At 31.6% G+C, this 21,258-nt stretch overlaps 1 protein-coding gene across 1 annotated transcript; it reads left to right on the top strand.

The window, feature by feature from the left end:
* The first annotated feature begins 666 nt into the window (after positions 1–666).
* LOC142323533 (actin-like protein 6B) lies at positions 667–19,447 on the top strand. Its single transcript, XM_075363302.1, has 4 exons — positions 667–1,658; positions 4,639–4,890; positions 10,213–10,410; positions 17,677–19,447. Exons 1-4 carry the CDS (start codon positions 999–1,001, stop codon positions 17,890–17,892), a joined length of 1,326 nt encoding a protein of 441 aa, XP_075219417.1. The 5' UTR covers positions 667–998; the 3' UTR covers positions 17,893–19,447.
* Positions 19,448–21,258: the final 1,811 nt, after the last annotated feature.

Here is a 21,258-nt window from a genome sequence, read left to right as displayed (position 1 = left end):
TTAAGTGGTGTTAAAATGATAAATTTTTAGAAAATATTTTAAAAAGTGTCTTTCATAATAAATTACAGTATTATGATCCACCTCCTTCTTTAATGAAAAATGATTTATACTTCCATTCTAAAAGTCTGAAATAAAGGAATAAGAAGACAGAAATTTAAATATTTAAAAATACGTGTAACATATATGTAATAATAAAACATAAACTAAGCACAAGATTTTTTTATGGAATATGTCTTCAAGGATTTAAATATTTCGCGCTGTTTGAAGACTGAGACGCGTATTGCTTACGTTACTTTTTATATATACTATGCCAACCTTGAAAGAATATTTAATAAGAGTTGCATGTTTAAAAAGAATAATTTTATGTATATATTTACAGTTAAAAATATTGATTACTATTTTTAAATAATTTCCTAAATCATTACATTTCATTTAAATATATATATATTAAAAAAATACATAATAAATTAAATGAATTAATTCTAGCAATGTTAGATTACCTACTAACATTGCTAGAGCCGAGTCGAATAAAAAAATCATGTGTTCGAAATATAATTCAGTAACTGTGTGAAGTTAAAGACCTTGTTTATTATAACAATTAAGTATCTTCAAGATGAGGATATTCTAAATTTTGAAAAATTAATTAAATTATTCAGATGTTGGCAATGAAGCAATGCGACTCTGTTGTCTATTAGTGTATAGTAGGAAGAAGTTGTTTTGATTTGGTTATTTTTCTACTCCAAGATAAATTTGTAGATAATTATGATATGTGAAGGTAGTGCTTAGTCTCTAAGAAGCTGACATTGATTTTTGTTCAAATTAAACTTTATATTAGTCGTATTAGAAAATTAATATTCAGTTTATTGCATGAACGTAACCACTACATTTTGGTCGTAAGGTTGCCGCCAAAAATGTTATTTCGTTTTTTATTATGTGATTTCGTTGTTTATGTATCAGAATTCACTTTTAAAACTTTCTAAATTAGATAATACTATAAAATGAGTGGGGGCATGCTGTTTGGTGGAGATGAGATAGGGGCTCTCGTATTTGATGTTGGTCATCAGTCGTTGAGAGTGGGATATGCCCAAGAGGATACGCCTAAATGTGAAATTCCTGCAGTGATCGGTGTTTGCGAAGATGGAACTCAGACTACGGCCTTAAGTGAAAGCCTAGATGTTGACAAGAAATCAGACACTGATAATAATGTTACGAGTTCGGGAGTTAAGCATTATGTTGATACGACAAGTCTTTATGTTGCCAGAAAAGGAATGGAAGTCGTGTCTTACATGAAGAACGGAATGATAGAGGATTGGGATCTATTCGAAACTGTTCTTGATTATGTGTATTCAAAGTGTATACAGTCAGAGTCTCAGTTCCACCCAGTTTTAATGTCAGAATCGCCATGGAACGCCCGTAATAAACGAGAAAAGTTAACAGAATTAATGTTTGAAAAATACAACGTGCCTGCGTTTTTCCTTGTTAAAAATGCTGTCCTAGCAGCATTTGCAAATGGGCGCGCGACTTGCTTGGTTGTTGACAGTGGTGCAACTCACACGTCCGCCGTTCCCGTTCAAGATGGCTTTGTTTTGTCACAGGCAATAGTTAAATCACCTCTTGGTGGTGATTACATTAGTATGCAGTGCAAGCAGTATCTTCAGGTACTATCTGTGGTACAACCAGTTACATATGTATTGCAGACCAATTTTGAGCTGTCTTTTTAGAATGATTTTAACAAATTCAGAACCTTTTTTATTATCAAAAACTGTAGTATATTGCATCTAAACTTGAACATAATACTTCTGCTTGAGGCTGAGTTCAATTTGTTTCTATGCAGTGTATGAACTTAACCAACAGAATGATTCAGTTACTGCTTTGGACTACATAATGTAGTCCAGCTGAATCACATCAGGATTTTTTTTTAAATTGGAATGACATTCAAAGAATAAATAGCTCACACTTTCAATATATCATTTGCTTTGTAAATAAGATATTACACTAGTTCTGTACTTGTTTAACATGTGATTAAAACATTTATTTAAAAGTAGTTTGTTATTTTTCTTCTGTAAACAGTAATTATGTTTGATTAATTTGAAGATGACTGTATGATAACTTTTAAGTTGGTCTGTTACGCATTAATTGTAGCCTATATAGTTTGTTAATGAAACAAGGCATAATTGAATATAATTACTACCTTGCCTCTGATTTTTTATGAAATGTGGAATAAACATTATTTAAGATTTAAATTACCTGTAAGTTGAACTATTTGTTGGAAATGCCATTTGCTTGAATTGCATAAATAAAAATAAATTACATAGCATCCACACCCAAATTGTTATTTTCTATTGTATATGTGATGTAAATATGAACTAAAAATATTTGTGAAATAAATAATTTGGTTTCAGTGAAATTAAGTTAAGTAGGTTAATTTGTGGGTTTTGGTAAATGTGCAGTATCATTTATTTATGGAGTAAACAACTTTAATTTTCTTAAGGTTAAGTTGGATTTGATTCCCGCAGTGTAGTATTGTGCTCTGCATACAATAATCTTTTAACATTACAGGAACTTTGAACATTGTGATAACGGAAAACTTTATAACTTTTAATAACATAAATTACTTATCCAACACAATGTAAAAATAAAAATTATGAAAATCAGCAGCAGCAATAATACATAATTAGATTTAGCCTAATTTATTATGAAATATATTACTAGGTTATGAGAAATTTTATATTAGCATATTAAAACATAGTATATGCTAATATGTTTTGCATTAATGTAGAGTATAATTTGTTGTTTACAAATCTCTTGCTGCTTGTTTCATAAAGTTTTATACGTTTTGAGTTATTCATAACAAAGTTAACAATAATACTTTTTTATGCTTGTTTTAAAATTGTATTTCTTTGCAGTAATTAAATGAGATTTGAAATCTGTTTCAATATCTTTCTGTATTCCTTTTATTTATTATTTTGAAATCATATTTACATCACTTGACCCTGGTCATATTTATGTAATAACTTGTAGCAACCTGTGTAAAACTAAATTAAATTATGTTCTATTACAAGCTAATTGTTATGTAGCACTTACATTGTTGGTTCAGTGGTGTGAAGTAAGGATTAAATGATTGTGGCTGAAAATGTTATATAATGTTTCTTACATTTTCAAGGTTAAAAAGCATACATCTTAGTTAGGATCTGTGGTATTTATTATAATTAAACTCATTTGTTGGAAACTCCTTTCACCAAGTTAAGTTCTTCATAAGTTACAAATTACAGTCACCAAAAATTTCATAATTTCATAATTTATACATTGTTTTCAGACTAAATAATTGGTTATTGTAGAAAATTATGGACTCAGCCTAACAATCTGCCAATTTAAGGTTTATTAGATGATGGTAGTGAGTATTACATTATTTTGATATTGTACGAAGTGTAGTACCTGGAATGTTTAATTACATGACATTGACCTAAATGTAACTAAACTCCATTAAATTTCACCTAAACCAAGTTACTTACTTCGTAAATAATGTATGTTGCACATTTACCAAAACCCACACCTTAAGCTTAACCTAATTTAATTTTGCCTTAACTTAATCTAATCTCATTCTTAACTTAATTTCATGGAAACAAAATTATTAGTCTGAAAGTAATGTATATTACACTTGTAATATAAAATTTTTGGTGAAGGTACTGTGTAACTTAGAAGGGAAGTAATTTAGTTGAAAGTCATTTCCAACAAATAATTTCAATTGTTACGAATAACTTGGATCCTATATAAGGTATATTCCAAATTTCATCAAAATTGGAGGTGAGTCCCTAATTGTATATACCTTATGATTGTTTAATACATTAGAGACATTTTAAAAATAGTCTGTTTGACAAGTATTTATTAATTTCTTAATTGTCTCTGGTAATTTAAACATTTTTTCCCCTGACTGCAAGTGAAAAGTGGTGAAAACAGTGATATGTTTTTCATTTCTGTTTTAAATCTCACCTGTTCAATGTAAATAGACATTATCGTTTGTTAGAAACAAAGTGAATGTTGTTATAGAACTGTTTTCATTGCAAATCCTTGAACTCGGTTACATAGAATTGCTAAATTATTGTAAAAGTATAAAACAGGAGTTTAATAACTTAGAAGTATTTTTTGTCATTAAGCCACTTGACAGTTTTTTCCATTACTCTCTATTTTAGACCAGTTTTTTCAATTTATTTATTCATACTTCTTTAATTATTTGCATTATGAATTATGATCTTCATTTTGTTCTGTTTTTGCCCACGTACCTGTACGCTTCTTTCCATTAATAATCGTAGATGCCATCATATATGACTTGCTAGCCTGGTTCTTATGATGAGAATTTTCCAAAGGGTGCTATAAATGAAAATTTTCACTGTATTTTGGTAATACTTGAGAAGAGGGTTTATTTTAAATCTCCTGAGAACATACTGTAAAAGTGATACTGAAGGCGAGTGTTTTTGACATTTTACGTGTCAAAAACACACTTTGCCGTGTCCTATTGGGATTTTTTTTTGTAATAATGAAAAAATGTGTTATTAAGATTTTAATGCAGTAAAAAAAAAAAAAACTGATAAATTTGCAGCAGTGATGTATGGTATAATATATTTTTTTTTATTTTTGCAGGATAATGATGTAGAAATTATTCCTCCATATCAGATAGCTAGTAAGGAACCTTGTAAAGAGAAAGAAAAAGCTCAGTGGGTTAAGAAAAAGAATATTCCTCAAGTCACAAATTCATGGCACAATTATATGGTGAAAAGAGTCGTACAAGATTTTCAAAACAGTGTACTTCATGTTTGTGAAACGCCATATGATGAAAAGACTGTTTCTTCAATACCTACTATTCATTATGAATTTCCTAATGGCTACCATCAGGTAATATTTCATTGAGTGTTATTTTTCACTAAGGATAGGTTTCTGAATAAAACATTTTGTCATTAAAGTTATAAAACCTTTTAATATGCACTGGACCCTGAGGTCAGTTTACATGGTATGCCTCAATATGATGTAGGGTTTTTAAAATAACAGGTGTTTTAAAAAGGACGCAACCCTTTTGTTTGACAAAATTAATTTATTACAAAAATATTAATGTTAATAAAATACTTATACAGCAATATTCAAATTACCTTTAATAACTTTACAATAGATATTCAAAATGATTTCCTCTGATCCTGATGCAGATTCGTACATGTTTCATAACATTTGCAGCCACTTTTTGTCATGTTTGAAATCTCACATAAATGTTAGCCTTCAGTTCATCAAGTGTACGAGGATTGTTTTTAAAAACTACACTTTTTAAATACCCCCAAAGGAAAAGGTTTGCTGGTGTAAGATCTGGTGATCTTCAAGGCCACAACTCTTTTGATATTAAACGACTGCCAAAAAATTTCTGTAACATATCCAGCATTTCATTAGCAGTATGACACGTATTTTCTTGCTGGAACCAACATTTTCATTTGTGTAAGTCAAATATGGCAATAAACTGTTTGATTAAGTTGTGATAAACTGTACTATTTAAAAATTTGTTTTAAAGTAAAAGCTCTATTACACGACACCAGGAGGATTGCACACCTCCAGGAGGATTTTCAGCTCTCCATATTCAACAGTTTTGGCTGTCAATGTAGCCATCCGAATAAAGCCATACCTCGTCGCTGAAATAAACACAATCCAAAATTTCAGTATCGTCAACAAGATAACGAAACTGACAATACTGTAAACGTTTTCCATGGTCTACTTCTTTCAGTTCTAGAAAGACATCAATACTATTAGCAGGCAATTGTAATTTTTTTAGTGGCCTTGAAAGCTGTAGATAGTGAAAGCCCAGCCTGTGAAGATAATGTTCAGACCGATTTTCTGGACGAGCAAGTCAAATGTTCTTTCACACCTCCAGAACTTTTACAACAGTGATGGTCGACCTTTGCTTTTTGGATCATGTACACTCCCAGTCTCACGAAATGTACTAATCAAACGCAATATTGTTCATCTGGGGATGATGAATTTTTCCCATTAAAATGATAAGTTTTTTTTCAAGCAGCAGCATTCATTGATCATTAGTGTGAAGCAACACAATGCCAACTATTTAATACATTGTCTTTTGTTCTCAATTGTATAACAGATTTTTTCTAGTTGGAGGCAGCAGAAGGAATTCAACAAAAAAACTCCCTGTCTATCACAAAAAAAAAAATTATCCACATATCTTATAGGTTGATATTATCCACTTGAATTTGTGTCAAGAAATTAGTGACAGAATGGCTTAAGAACTCATCACTTTTTCTCTGTATGTATATCAAGAAAATGTCTCCAGCTTACCTGTTTTTATGCTCTCCAGAAAGCATGTTCAGTTGCTTGAACATAACCTATCATTAATTAATTAAAAAGAGCTAACACAATTTTATAGAAAACAATCCTTGAAACTTAAGTAAAAACGTCCAAGAAAAGTCTGTTCTTATGATATTTTGAGTGACATCAAATCAGACAACTGTCCATTATATAAAGCATGTTCACATTCTTCAATGGACTGCCTTAACTCCTTTTTGCACCATTCCATTATTCTGGTAATTTCATCTGTATACGTTAGATATCTAGCAATGAATTTTATCTCTTGATTTCATATTTATTACATTTAAAAAACTAAAATAATTCATTGCTCCCTTAAATCCATTTCAGCATTTTAATAGCACAAAACAGACATGAATGCAATTTATTATTCTTTTAATTGTATCTAGATTTGCTAAACATTAGATGTAGATTTCAGCATGCATGAATCTACATCTAATCAGTGAAGTGATGATCTAATATTCTAATCAATGAAGTGATGATCTAATATTCTAATCAGCGAAGTGATGATCCCTGGAACTACTGTGAAGACACAAACATTAATACTTTCCAAATACTTTATAAAGATATTAAAATTTTGTAAGCGGAATACCTACAATTTAATACTTTTATTTTTTATATTTTGATTAGTATTGATTAACAATATTTTAGAACTACTTTTTTTAATGGTGTATATCTAAAGTTAGCTTTATGTGTACTAATGTAATTAATCAAAATATTAAAAAAATTAAAGTATTAGATTGTTGATATTCTGCTTACAAATTATGAATATATATATATATATAACTAGAACAGTCCTAATTCTTATTTCATTTGCTCACTTGTTATTCCTTTACTTTCATACTTGTATGAAAGTAAATACTTTCATACTTGTATGAAAAAATCTCATTCCATGATCTTTCTAACATAATTATAGCATCCAGAATAGTTATTTGATTTTCCTTGATTTTGATCTAGATCCTGTATCATTTGTAAAATTAGGTGTTTTTTTGTAACGGACATTTACCGGCTTGGTTTAAGGGCTTTAAAACTACTGTTGTTTTTGGTTGTAAGAACACTGACTTTAAATATGAAGAATTTTCATGTGGATGAGCTGGACAGTTGTCAATCAGCAATAGTATTTAGTCATTTTCAATCTTTAATTCACAGTCCCATTTTTGTAAACAAGATGTAAAGATATCACTTGTCATCCAAGCTTTCTTGTTACTTTTGTATATAACAGGAAGTGATTTAAAATTTTTAAAACATTGGAGTTAGCACTTTTCCTTGTAACCAGAAGTTTATTTTTCAGTGCCAGTCATATGTGTAGCAATTAGTGCTGTTAGTCTTTCTTTTGATTAACCCACCGGGATGGTCTAGTGGTTAACGCGTCTTCCCAAATCAGCTGATTTGGAAGTCGAGAGTTACAGCGTTCAAGTCCTAGTAAAGCCAGTTGTTTTTACATGGGTTTGAATACTAGATCATGGATACCGGTGTTCTGTGTGGTTGGGTTTCAATTAACCACACATCTCAGGAATGGTTGAACTGAGAATATACAAGACTACACTTCATTTACACTCATACACATCATCCTCTGAAGAATTATCTAAACGGTAGTTACTGGAGGCTAAACAGGAAAGAAGAAAAAAAGTCTTTTGATAATTTTTCCCCCAAATACGTTTCACCTTTAAACCAAAGGGTTCTTTTAGTGTCAGTTTAAAAAAAAGACCAGATTCATCACCATTATAGATTTTTTTGTCCGAATAGCCCTCTTTTAATTTTGTCCAAAAGGCTTCTAGCTATTTTTCTGACACTAGTTGGAACTGCTGCGGCCTCACCGTTTATTCTCCCCGACACAACATCATGACACTGATGGAACCGTTGTATCCAAGCTGAAGTTATTTCACGTGGCTTACCGAATTTTTCAGAAAAATTGTTCGCCTTAGTTTACAATATAGGAGTATCTCTAACCCTCTGGTATTTAAACTATTTTAACAGCATTTGGTCTACATCATTATGTTGACGGCCATAATGTTTTTGATTTCATAGAATTTGTTTCAGATTTTTTCACGGTTCTTCCGTAGCACCGATGTCGTAGTCTAATTCTTGGGCAACGTCCTTATTAGTTTCACCATTCTCTAACCGCCAAATAATGTATGCCTTTTCCTCTATCGTGAATGTTTTTTGTGAAGTCATAATTAATTTATTAAATGAATTACACAGGATTCGTAAAATAAAATACTATACTCACATGATATGATGTGTTCACAGCAAAAGATTAATAACATCTGAATGTGACTGCTTCAGTTTACAATAATCTGGGACAGGAAGAAGATAGGACAAACAAGAACTGTAGTATAGTACATATGCAGGTAAAAAGAAAAATGTAACTCATTTTAACCATCAAAATATTTCTGTAGCTACAATGTGCGTATACTACGTTACTGACGAGTCACTTCCGTCTGTCATTATAAGCTTTAAATGTTGCATTGCAGTGGAAAGAATAAGTCATAGTAACTGATATGTCACTACAACCGATGTAATTATAAACAATATGCATACTGTATTTATGTATTAACAGTATACCAAACCAACCAAGAGACAAGTTTTTGGTCGCTATAGCTTATATGTTATTATATCCGATGTCACTATAAACGATACTTACTGTACATTTTTCCTCACCTTTACACTATTTTCTTTGTTTAAAAATGACATTCAATTTGCCCATTTGCTTTAAACTTCCACTTTTGTTTACATTTCAATTTCAAGTATCCATCTAAGATAAAATTAACATTAATACAACTTGACCACCTTCAGTTAGCTGCCTAGGAAGAGGCATATCCCTTGACTTCTACAGGCATTTAAGCAAATCTTGAGCTTTTCACCATTTACATGAATCTGGATATTTATAAAATTAATGATTTTTTTCAGGATCTCAGTCTCTTATTAAATTAAGCACTCCTTTAAGAGACAAAACTAATAAATTTATTGATTTTCATAAATTGTGCAAATATATTTTATATTAAAACAATTTTTTATTATATATATATATATATATATATAAGTAGCGTTGAATGAACAGAGGCATAGGCTGTGCTAATGCCATTTTAATTATATTATTGCTTTTGTTTTTAGTATACCCCAATCATCTGGTTTAAGATTCATGAATAACTTAATGATTTTTCCTAATGTGCATATCTTAATATCCTGTAGTGTTCTTGGTATCTTATTGAACAGCCCTACTTTGTCATATATATATATATATAATAAAATAATATATTCATTTACTTTAAAATTTAGATTAAAAATTAATCTGAAATAATCATATAAATCTATTTTGAATATGAAATAAATTATCAATGTTTACAACTAAAGATGAAAGAAAAAAAATATTGACCGAGTAACCATCTATATTTTCCTTATTTCTGAAGTTATTTATATAATTGTGTTGTATGTGTGATAAAATGAATAGTAAAAAAAAAAAAAACGTTCAAAAAATGTTTGCTTAAAAATAAGTAATTTAATATACTTTAGACAGATTCACCTTTGGCTGCTTGATAAATTACAGAAATTTTACATTACATGATTAAGATTACTTACGAATTTTAGTTAAGAGCACTTATAGCTTTACAAATATTTTGTTACCTAAAAACTTATTTATAATAGTGTGCTAATGTGGGTCAGAGTGCTGTAACATGAACACTTTTATTTACTTGTCTTTTATATGTGAACATGTAAGTAGTCTAATTATAGAATGTTTACAATGAGAAGATAGGGTTTCTTTCTTCAAAGAAGTTATGTTGAGAAATGGTTTTAATTTAAATAAAAGAGTTAGTATATACTATTTAAAGATCTGTTTTTATATAAAACATTGGTTTTTAGGATTTTGGAAGTGAGCGTTTTCGAATACCAGAAGCTTTATTTGATCCAAGTTTAGTACAAATGCGTGGTGGACTCGTTGGTAACACCATGTTAGGTGCAGGTCATATTGTTACTACAAGTGTTGGCATGTGTGATGTAGATGTGAGGCCTGCATTATATAACAGTGTTGTTGTGACTGGAGGAAATTCATTTCTTCAAGTAAGTTTGAGTTTTAATGTATTAACATATATGTTAATGAATTTGAACAAATGAAAGTATTTTCAGTTCACTGATATTTCATAATTTAAAGGTTTCATCAGTTTCACCTGCTTACATGTTAGATGAAACCAAGATAAGGGTTATTGTCAACATTTAAGTTGGATGAAAGATTATTATTTTTAAAGTGGAGATTTAATGTAAGCCATTGTTCAATAATTTTCTTACTTTTGAAGTAAAAGATGCATCAAGAGGTTTGAATTCTTCTTGTTATTTCAGTTGTGAATGTATCTATGTAATAGATTTCTCCCACAAGTCATTTTTAAATAACTTTGATGTTGATCTATTTGTCATGAAATTTCGCTACTTTCTGAATTGCAAAACACTATTTAAAAGTCATGTTGAAGTGTATATTAACAGATAGATATTCAGCACTCCACCACTCAAAAATTAAAGTACATTGTGTCAGTTACCTGTGTAAGATTAGATTACGTTAGAAATGGGTCAATCCCTGTTGTACCTTGTTCTAAATTACTTTTCGTACTTTTTTTTGTTATCGCACCACCACTTTTTTCTATGCAACTTCTTTGTCAAAAAACAATCCACTCAGACCATTAATAAAGGACTCATCAATATATAAAGATGGACAATTATCTCGGCTGTGATCTTGAAAGGTCTGTGAATTTTTATAATTATAATTAAGGTTTTTAATGTTTCTGTTTCAAAATTTTGTGGATAAATCCCACTTTAGATCTTTTTAGAGCTAATTATGAAGCACCTTCTACCATGAAGTTAACTGGTGCCCCTTAATAGTTCGTATCTTAAAGTGTTTGGAAACTCATTATGCAGTATTGCAGTAGTGTGTTCCTGTGCATTTCATATAAATGTACTTACCATAACCACAAACTAACAAAACATACTGTTAAGTACAGCAACTCAGGAGTATGTATAAGTATATATTAAACATAAGTTGATTGCACTAAATATTACATCTGACAGACAGGACACACATTTACTTTAGATACAAAGAATACATACAAGCTCTACACTCAGCAGCAGCATCAACTTAAAAATTACCTCAGAATTAGAAAATCACATACAGATACTAACCAATACTTGAAATTTTTCTATGTTGCACATAAAAACTAAAACTTCAATACATATGAGATTGTAATTTATATGTAATTTAAATTAGAAACACGCTAGTAATTTGACAAAAGCAAAATATTACTTGAAGAAACAAAAAAAAAAAAGATCCAATGTGTAATTTTAAATAATGTGTATACTAAAAGGGTCTCCCTTTATGATTCATGAGACCTTGCCATTGGAGAGGGAGCTTGAGTGCTCACTGATTCAGAGTAGCTGGACCAAAAGTGCAACCATATCGAAGAGTTATCTGTTGAGAGCCATGCTAAGGAATGATCCCTGAAAGAGGGCAGCAGCTCTTTCAGTAGTTAAGGACGTAGATCAGGACGACTTAAACAGCCATATCAACATCGCTCAGTCCACTGAGTACTGCGCAGCTGATAGCAATGGAAAACTACAGCTGCTTTTTTTTCCCAAGAAAATGTAGCACTCTGCATTTCCATATAGCAATGATAGAGGCACCTTCCTTGGTAAAATATTCCATAGGTAAACTAGTCCCCCGTTCGGATCTCCGGGTGGGGACTACTAAGGAAGGGGTCACCAGAAAATTAAAAAGTAACATTCTACGAGTCAGAGTGTGAAATGTTAGATGTCTAAAAAAGGTTGGTAGGTTAGAAAATTTAAAGAGGGAAATGGATAGGATAAATGTAGATGTAGTAGGAATTAGCGAGGTTCGGTGGGAAGAAGAAAACGACTTTTGGTCAGACGATTTTAGAATAATTACCTCAGCTTCAAATAAAGGTACGCAGAAGTAGGTTTCGTAATTAACAAGAAGATAGGAAAGAGAGTAGAGTATTTCAAAATTTATATCAATAGAATCATTGTAATCAGGTTAAAATCAAACCCTACACCAACAATGATTGTTAACATCTATATGCCTACAAGCGCCCATGATGATGATGAGGTAGAGTGTGTATACAAAGAAATTGACGAAGCAATTAAACACACAAAAGGAGATGAAAATTTAATAATAGTTGGAGATTGGAAAAAGCAAGGAAGGAAATATAGTGGGTGAATACAGGCTGGGCAAAAGGAATGAAAGAGTTGACCGACTTATAGAGTTTCGCACAAGGTATAATTTAGTAATTGCAGCACCCAGTTTAAAAATCATAATAGAAGAATATGCACGTGGGAAAAGCCAGGCGATACTGCAAGGTAGCAGATAGATTATATTGTGGTTAAGCAAAGATTTAGAAATCAACTTGTTGACTGCAAAACTTACCCTGGAGCAGATATTGATAGCAACCATAATTTAGTGATAATGAAATGTAGATTGGGGTTTAAAAACCTGAAGAAGAGGTGTCAGATGTATCGGTGGAATTTAGAGAAGCTTGATGGAGAGGAGGTAAAGAAGATTTTTGAGGAGAATATCGCAAGAGGTCTGAGTAAAAAAAATAAAGTAGAAAATGTAGAAGAAAAATGGGAGAATGTTAAAAAGGAAATTCTTAAATCAGCAGAAGCAAACTTAGGTGGAACAAAGAGAACTAGTAGAAAATCTTGGATTTCAGATGATATATTGCAGCTGATATATGAACGTAGAAAATATAAGAATGCTAGTAATGAAAAAAGTAAAATGAACTATAGACAATTAAGAAATACTATAAACAGGAAGTGCAAACTAACAAAAGAAGAGTGGATAAAGAAAAGTGTTCAGAAGTGAAAATAGAAATGAACATTGGTAAAATAGACGGAGCACACAGGAAAGTTTAGGAAAATTTTGGGAAACATAAATTAAATCTAATAATGTGTTACACAAAGATGGTACACCGATATATGTAATACGAAAGGCAAAGTTGTTAGGTGGATGGAATATATTGAAGAGTTATATGGAGGAAATGAATTAGAAAATGGTGTTATAGAGGAAGAAGAGGAAATCAAAGAGGATGAAAGAGGAGAAACAATACTGAGATCTGAATTTAAGAGAGCATTATAAAATTGAATGGCAGAAAGGCTCGTGGAATAGATGAATACCTGTAGAATTACTGCGCACTGCAGGTGAGGAAGCGATTGATAGATTGTACAAACTGGTGTGTAACATTTATGGAAAAGGGGAAGTTCCGTCAGACTTCAAAAAGAGTGTTATCATGATACCAAAGAAAAATTTATCTGCAGGAGCAGATAGATGTGAAGAATAGAGAACAATTAGCTTAACTAGCCATGCATCAAAAATCTTAACTAGAATTCTGTACAGAAGAATTGAGAGGAGAGTGGAAGAAGTGTTAAGAGAAGACCAATTTGGTTTCAGAAGAAGTATAGGGACAAAGGAATTAATTTTAGGCCTCAGATTAGTAATAGAAGGAAGATTAAAGAAAAACAAACCAACATACTCTGCATTTATAGACCTAGAAAAGGCATTCGATAACGTAGACTGGAATAAAATGTTCAGCATATTAAAAAAATTAGGGTTCAAATACAGAGATAGAAGAACGATTACTAACATTTACAGGAACCAAGCAACAACTGTAATAATTGAAGAACCTAAGAAAGAAGCCGTAATAAGAAGGAGAATCCAACAAGGATGTTCACTATCCCTGTTACTTTTAATCTTTATATAGAACTAGCAGTTAATGATGTTAAAGAACAACTTAGATGCTGAGTAACAGTACAAGGTGAAAAGATAAAGATGCTACAATTTGCTGATGATATAGTAATTCTATCTGAGATAAAAAGGATTTAGAAGGAAACAATGAATGACATGGATGAAGTCCTACGCAAGAACTACCGCATGAAAATAAACAAGAACAAAATGAAATGTAGTAGAAATAATGAAGATGGACCACTGAATACGAAGAGAAAAGATTATGTAGGTAGAAGAATTTTGTTATTTTGGAAGTAGAATTATTAAAAATGTACAATGCAGGAGCTATATAAAATGCCAAATAGCACAGGCAAAACGAGCTTTCAATCAAAAATATAATTTTCTTGCATCAAAAATTAGTTTAAACATCAGGAAAACATTTTTGAAAGTGTATGTTTGGAGTGTCGCTTTATATGGAAGTGAAACTTGGATGAATGGAGTACCTGAGAAGAAAAGATTCGGAGCGTTTTAAATGTGGTGCTATAGGAGAATATTAAAAATCAGATGGGTGGATAAAGTGACAAATGAAGAGGTGTTGCAGGAAATAGATAAAGAATGAAGCATTTGGAAAAATATAGTTAAAAGAAGAGACAAACGTGTAGGCTACATATTAAGGCATCCTGGAATAGTCGCTTTAATATTAGAGGGTCAGATAGAAGGAAAAAATTGTGCAGGCAGGCAACATTTGTAATGTAAAACAAATTGTTAGGGATGTACAATTTACCGGGTATACCAAAATGAAACGACTAGCACTAGATATGGAATCTTGGAGAGCTGTATCAAACTAGTCAAATGACTGATGACAAACAAAAAACTAAAAGGGTTTCCTGAATATTTGAAGTTATGTTTCTATAAACAGTAGTGCCACCAGTAATTTTACTGAAGAAGGTGATAGATAATTAACTCTGAAAAGATTCAAAAGTTTTATAAATACCTTAATTTAAATCACTCTTGCAACTTTATATGTAACATGTTTCACGAAAAATGTTGTATTGTTGGTGTGATTATGTTAATCCCATCATTGTTTATTATGATGATTAAATAATGAAGCAAGCAATTTCCAATTATGAGGTCTGTTCAAGAAATATGTAGACTGTTTTAATTGCTCGGTTCCAGTCAATTCCGCTTGGCATCGTCATGTTTGTACAGATTAGCTGATTACAACAAAGTTTTTTGATTGCAGATATCATTATTGGTTGCTTAGCTACATGGTTGTTTGTGAAGAGTGTTTTTTCATGTGGCGGATTTTAGAACGAGCAAATAGTTGCTGTGAAATTTTGTGTTAAATCTGCGAGTGAAACTTTTGATATGCTGAAGGCAGCTTATGGTGACATTGCTATGAAGTGTGCGACATGTTTTAAGTGGCATGGATGTTTTAAAGATGGTCGTGAGTCGAAGACGATGAGTGTCCTGGACGTCCTTCCACATCAACTGACAACTCACACGTAGACAAAATAATACCCTGGTTCAGGTAAATTGATGTCTGACCATCAGAGAGCTTGCTGATGAGTGTATGATATCAGTTGGATCATGTTATGAGATTTTGACTGAAAAATTGAAGATGCACTGCATTGCTGTGAAATTTGTTCCACACCTGATGACAGACGACCAAAAAGCCCATAGTTTCCAGGCTGTCAAGAATTGCTTGAACTTTCAGAAGAACATGAAAAGTTCTTGTCGAGGATCATAACAGGTGATGAATTTTGGGTGATCGAAACAAAGGTTCAATCATCCCAGTGGGTGGGTGAAACATCTCCCAGACCAATAAAAGCTCACCAAGTTCGTTCCAATGTGAAGGTGACTTTGACAGTTGTTTTTTTATGCTCAGAGTGTAGTCCACCACGAGTACCTCCCTCAAGGCTCCACAGTGAACCAGACTTACTACATTGAAGTTCTCAAACGTCTGCGAGACGCTGCCTGGCGGAAAAGGCCAGAAATGTGGAAGAGTGGTGGCTGGTTTTTTCATCACGATGACGCTCCAGCCGATTCAACCCTCAGAACTTGTGAGTTTTTGGCCAAACACTCGTTCAATGTTCTTCCCCAACGACCCTACTCACCTGACCTAGTTCCTTGTGACTTCTTCTTGTTCCCCAAACTCAAAAGACCTTTGAAAGCAAGAAGATTTGAAACGATTCCTGAAATTGAGGCAAATGCGACGAAGGAACTGAAGAATATCACAAAAGAAGTGTTTCAGGACTGTTTCCAGAGATGGAAACATCGTTGGGATAAGTGTGTGTGTTGAGAAAAGAGCACTGTGAAGGGGACCCAGACAAGTAACTTTTTAAATAAAGTGCATTTTGTTTTATGACATTAGTCCACGTATTTTTTTAACAGACCTCATACACTAAAAAAATACACTGGTAGACATTCTACTACATGTTTCCTTCTAAGCTGCCAGTCAAATGTTTGTATCAAATTATATTTGTCTGTGTAATGCGAGTAACTGTATTACAAAAGCTTTTAGATTTAAACACCACTTGGTTAGTAAGAAGTAATTGTTTTGGGTGTTTTTGAAATATATATAACTTGTGTAATTCTGTTATTTGCTATTAACATGTTATAAAATAGACCCAATATTAACATTTGACCGGCAGTCTACAAGAACTTAGCAAATAGTACATATGTTTTAAGTAGGTGCGATTCTTTTTTTTTAACTGAGTATTAATTTGTAGTCATTATTTCATATTAATTTCATAAACTCTGTTTACAATAATGAACTAATATAATCACACGTGATTATGGAAACTTATTCCCAAGATATGTTATTCGACATAAACAAAGAACCTGTAAAATGATTTAAATTGATGTATTTATAAAATGTTTAAACCTATTTAAGCAACTTACGAACTGTAAAAAATTAAAAAGAAATTTGAAAAGAACTTTTGAGTTACAATTTTAAAAGTAAGTGGTTAATTTGTAATATTTTTAAGTGTTCTCAAATTTGATCATGCTAATAACAAATGTAATAATAGGTTTTTCACCAGGGGTTTTTTTTTAAGGATGGTACTTTATATTTGCATTTCTTTCTTTAATCAATGGCTAAGATTTTGAGTGTATGAACGTGTAGTGAAATATTTACACAAAAGAGGATATTACTGAAGGATGTCAGGGATTACTATATTCTTTATTCCTTTAAGAAACGCCTGATATAAGAAAACTTGAGTGACAAAGAGTTAATTATTTTTATTTTTTATTTGTATGGTTTGCCTCTACATAAATTTTTATGTGAATTATTAGCAACTATTATTATAATTTGATTATAGTGATATAATTTGACCTGAGTTAGGGATATTTTAACTGCATACTTGGCATATGTTTGTTATATAAGCCTTGGGTCATTAGAAAATACCTAGCCAAAAGATCTTATTTAACTGGTCCATAAGAATATTCAGAAAGCAATCTTAAAGTAATTCATTTGGGTTGGATCTAAGGGTTAAAAATAAAAATATTAGTTTGTCAGTTTGTAATCAAACAGAGGGTTAATTCTTAAGAAATTTATTTAAAATTTTTTTTTTCCTGTGAAACTATGATGAAATTTTTTCTAGGGGTTTCCTGAACGCCTTTCAAGAGATTTGTCTACACGTATTCCATCTAGTATGCGACTGAAGCTTATTTCAGCGAATGGTTGCTCAGAAAGACGTTTTGGATCTTGGATTGGTGGTTCAATACTTGCTTCAATTGGAACATTTCAGCACATGTGGATAAGTAATCAAGAATATGAGGAGGGTGGAAAGGGTCAGGTCGATCGAAAATGTCCATAACATCCGAGTTTCCTAAATCAGTAAACATATTCAAAAGAATGCAAGTGTTACATATACCTGTTACATATCTTATCGGATTCGGAGTTCTTTAAATTCTAAGATATAATTTAATCTTTTTTTTTGAGATGATTTTTAAATATTAATTCACTGCTGCTAAACTGTACAATGATTATTTTTATAGCAGATCTGATTACATGACATGGAGTAATGCTTATTGCAATTGTGCAGGAATTTGAATCTCAAAACATAAGTTTCATAAAATGCAGTGAATATTTTACATTTATTATTGACATATCAGTACTCATGGAATTTGCATCATTGTCAGTGACAAAACAATATAATTGAATTTTTTTTATGATTGCTCATTCAAAAGACTTGTCAGCTTACTCTTTCCATATTTGTATGTGCCAGAATGGCTCAATGATTAGTGGATGCCATCTATGGGAAATTGACATTTTGGGGTCCAGCCTAACGAATTTTATTTATATGCTATTAGATCCTTGACACTGTCTCCATATCACCATTTTGTTGTTGAATTATGATTAAGTGTAATTTCTGTCCTTTCACTCCAGGGATGTAAAAAACTAGATGCATTCGCTGTATGTAGTTCATACAAATTATCTCTGGATTCCATTTCATAAAGTTTGCAACTCAGCAAACCTATTGAGATAGCTAACAAAGGTAATTGTCTGGAAACTTGCAGAATAAAATACAAATCAATAAAGAATTCCTTACTCCCTTAGTGAAGTTAAGATTCTTCAGTTATATAATTTTTGTTTGTTATGGATTTATCACAGTAGCATTCAAAATTCTTTCTTGTATTTATAATAAATGATGACCAAAATATTGAATTAGTGCATTAGTTTGATTAACATTTCATTTTGCCTAAACAAATACAGTGCATGATACTAGTTTAATATGAAAAATGTAAATGATATGTCAAAAGAAATTAAAATGGAAAGCACATTAATTAGGCATTAAGAATAAAATTCTTAAGAGATGAAACCATATCAATAAACTGTTAAAACAGAGCAATAAAATTAAATAATAGTGGATGCAATGTGTTCATTTCTTTTATTTTTTGGAGGAAGGGGCCAATGATTTTATTTGAAATTGTTCCCAAAGCTTTTCTTATTATTTAAATTAGAAGTAGACTTAAATTTGAATGTAATATTAATAAAGTTTTCTTATATTTAACTGTTTTTTCCTCTTTACTTAAAAGTTTAACAATTTCCAATTTATAAGAAAAGATTCATACACAAGAATATCGTTGAAATATGCTGAGATTTACCAGTACGTTCATATTGTGGATAGATGTGATTACTTATTGATATAAGCTACCTGCCGCTGACACTGATGTATAATATCGCTTTTATATGTAAGTATACCTTTAGATAATGAATGGCATAAAAACTTGAGCTTTCTAAAAGCAGTAATAAGTATGAATAAATTATTTTCTAAAATAATGCAATATGCATGATAATTATATAGACTGTATTATTTATTGTATTGTAAAATAATTTTATATGAAATAAATGGAATTTTTAAAATGAAAGTTATTAAAATTTATTATGTACTCCTGATTATCCTTATCAGATTTTTTTTTTTTAAGCATGTGTAAAAGAGTTTGATTTCATCCACTGCTTACAATATTGTGTGGTGAAGCAGGTTCAAAAACGTTCTTTGGTCAATCAACATTGGCCAGAATTCATGATAAGCACTAGACATAGAAGGATTTTCCACGTCTTTACTATTATGGGCCAGTTTACCATTTTCATTCTTTATTAGTAGGATTGGGGGATTGTATTTTTGGAGCTGATTTTTTACGGTTTTCTAGTAGTCTCTTGACTGTGTTTTATTGAGTTCTATTGACTTCAGTATGTCATTGGTGAAACCAAGACACTTTATATTGATTTTTCGGCCTATTTTTACTTTTGGGGGATATTTTTTTTAGCCATTCACAATTACCATTTCTAAAACACAGTTGAATAATATCAGTGAGAACCCATCACTTTGGCGCATTCCTGTTTTGATCTCAAATGGTTCTGAGAGTTTGTCACTGAATTTTACTTTCGACTTAGTGTTTGTGAGGGTCAGTTTTATCATATTTATTAATTTGGTATGTAGTCTGAGGTGTGAATTTTTAGTAGTGATTTTATGTGAATCCAGGCATAGGGTCTGTTTTGTCCCTATTTTTGTATAGTAGATTGTTGAGGGCTGTCGTCCAGTGTTCTGGTAGTTCTTCTATGATCCAGATGTTAAGCTGTTGATGGACAGTTATTGCTGAGCTTCCTGCATGTTTCCAGATCTCTTAAAAGTCTGATCTCCTGCTGCTTTGTAATTCTTCATCTCACCCAGTGCTTGGTACACATCTTTCATTGTGGAAGGGTTGATGTTTTCTGGTGGTGTTGTTATTGGGATGTTGGCATTGACATTTAGGAGTTTAGTTGGTTCTTCATAGTTTAGGAGTTTGTTGAAATATTTAGATAGGATTTCCGCGTTGTCTTTATTGTTATGGGCCAGTACCATTTTCATTCTTTATTAGTAGGCGACTTTTGGACAGGGGACTTTAGAGTAATTAACTCAGCGTCAAATAATGGGCAGGCAGGAGTAGGTTTCGTGATGAACAAGAAGATAGGGAGGAGAGTGGAGTATTTCAAGACGCATAGCGAAAGAGTCATTGTAATAAGGATAAAATCAAAACCTAAACCGACAACGATTGTTAACGTCTATATGCCTACAAGCACCCATGATGATGATGAGGTAGTGTGTGTATACGAAGAGATTGATGAAGCAATTAAACACGTAAAAGGAGATGAAAATTTAATAATAGTTGGAGATTGGAATGCAAGCATTGGAAAAGGTAAGGAAGGAAATATAGTGGGTGAATACGGGCTGGGCAAAACGAATGAAAGAGGGGACCGACTTATAGAGTTTTGCACGAAGTATAATTTAGTAATTGCCAACACCCAATTTAAAAATCATAATAGAAGAATATACACTTGGAAAAAGCCAGGCGATACTGCAAGGTATCAGATAGATTATATCATGGTTAAGCAAAGATTTAGAAATCAACTCGTTGACTGCAAAACTTACCCTGGGGCAGACATTGATAGCGACCATAATTTGGTGATAATGAAATGTAGATTGGGGTTTAAAAACCTGAAGAAAAGGTGTCAGATGAATCGGTGGAATTTAGAGAAGCTTGAGGAAGAGGAGGTAAAGAAGATTTTTGAGGAGGACATCGCAAGAGGTCTGAGTAAAAAAGATAAGGTAGAAAGTGTAGAAGAAGAATGGGAGAATGTTAAAAAGGAAATTCTTAAATCAGCAGAAGCAAACTTAGGCGAAATAAAGAGAACTGGTAGA

The sequence above is a fragment of the Lycorma delicatula genome, chromosome 4 (assembly GCF_047948215.1).
Source record: "Lycorma delicatula isolate Av1 chromosome 4, ASM4794821v1, whole genome shotgun sequence".
In the NCBI taxonomy this organism is placed as follows: domain Eukaryota; kingdom Metazoa; phylum Arthropoda; class Insecta; order Hemiptera; family Fulgoridae; genus Lycorma; species Lycorma delicatula.
The sequence above is the reverse complement of the archived record's forward strand: the minus strand, read 5'-3'. Positions and strand labels throughout refer to the sequence as shown.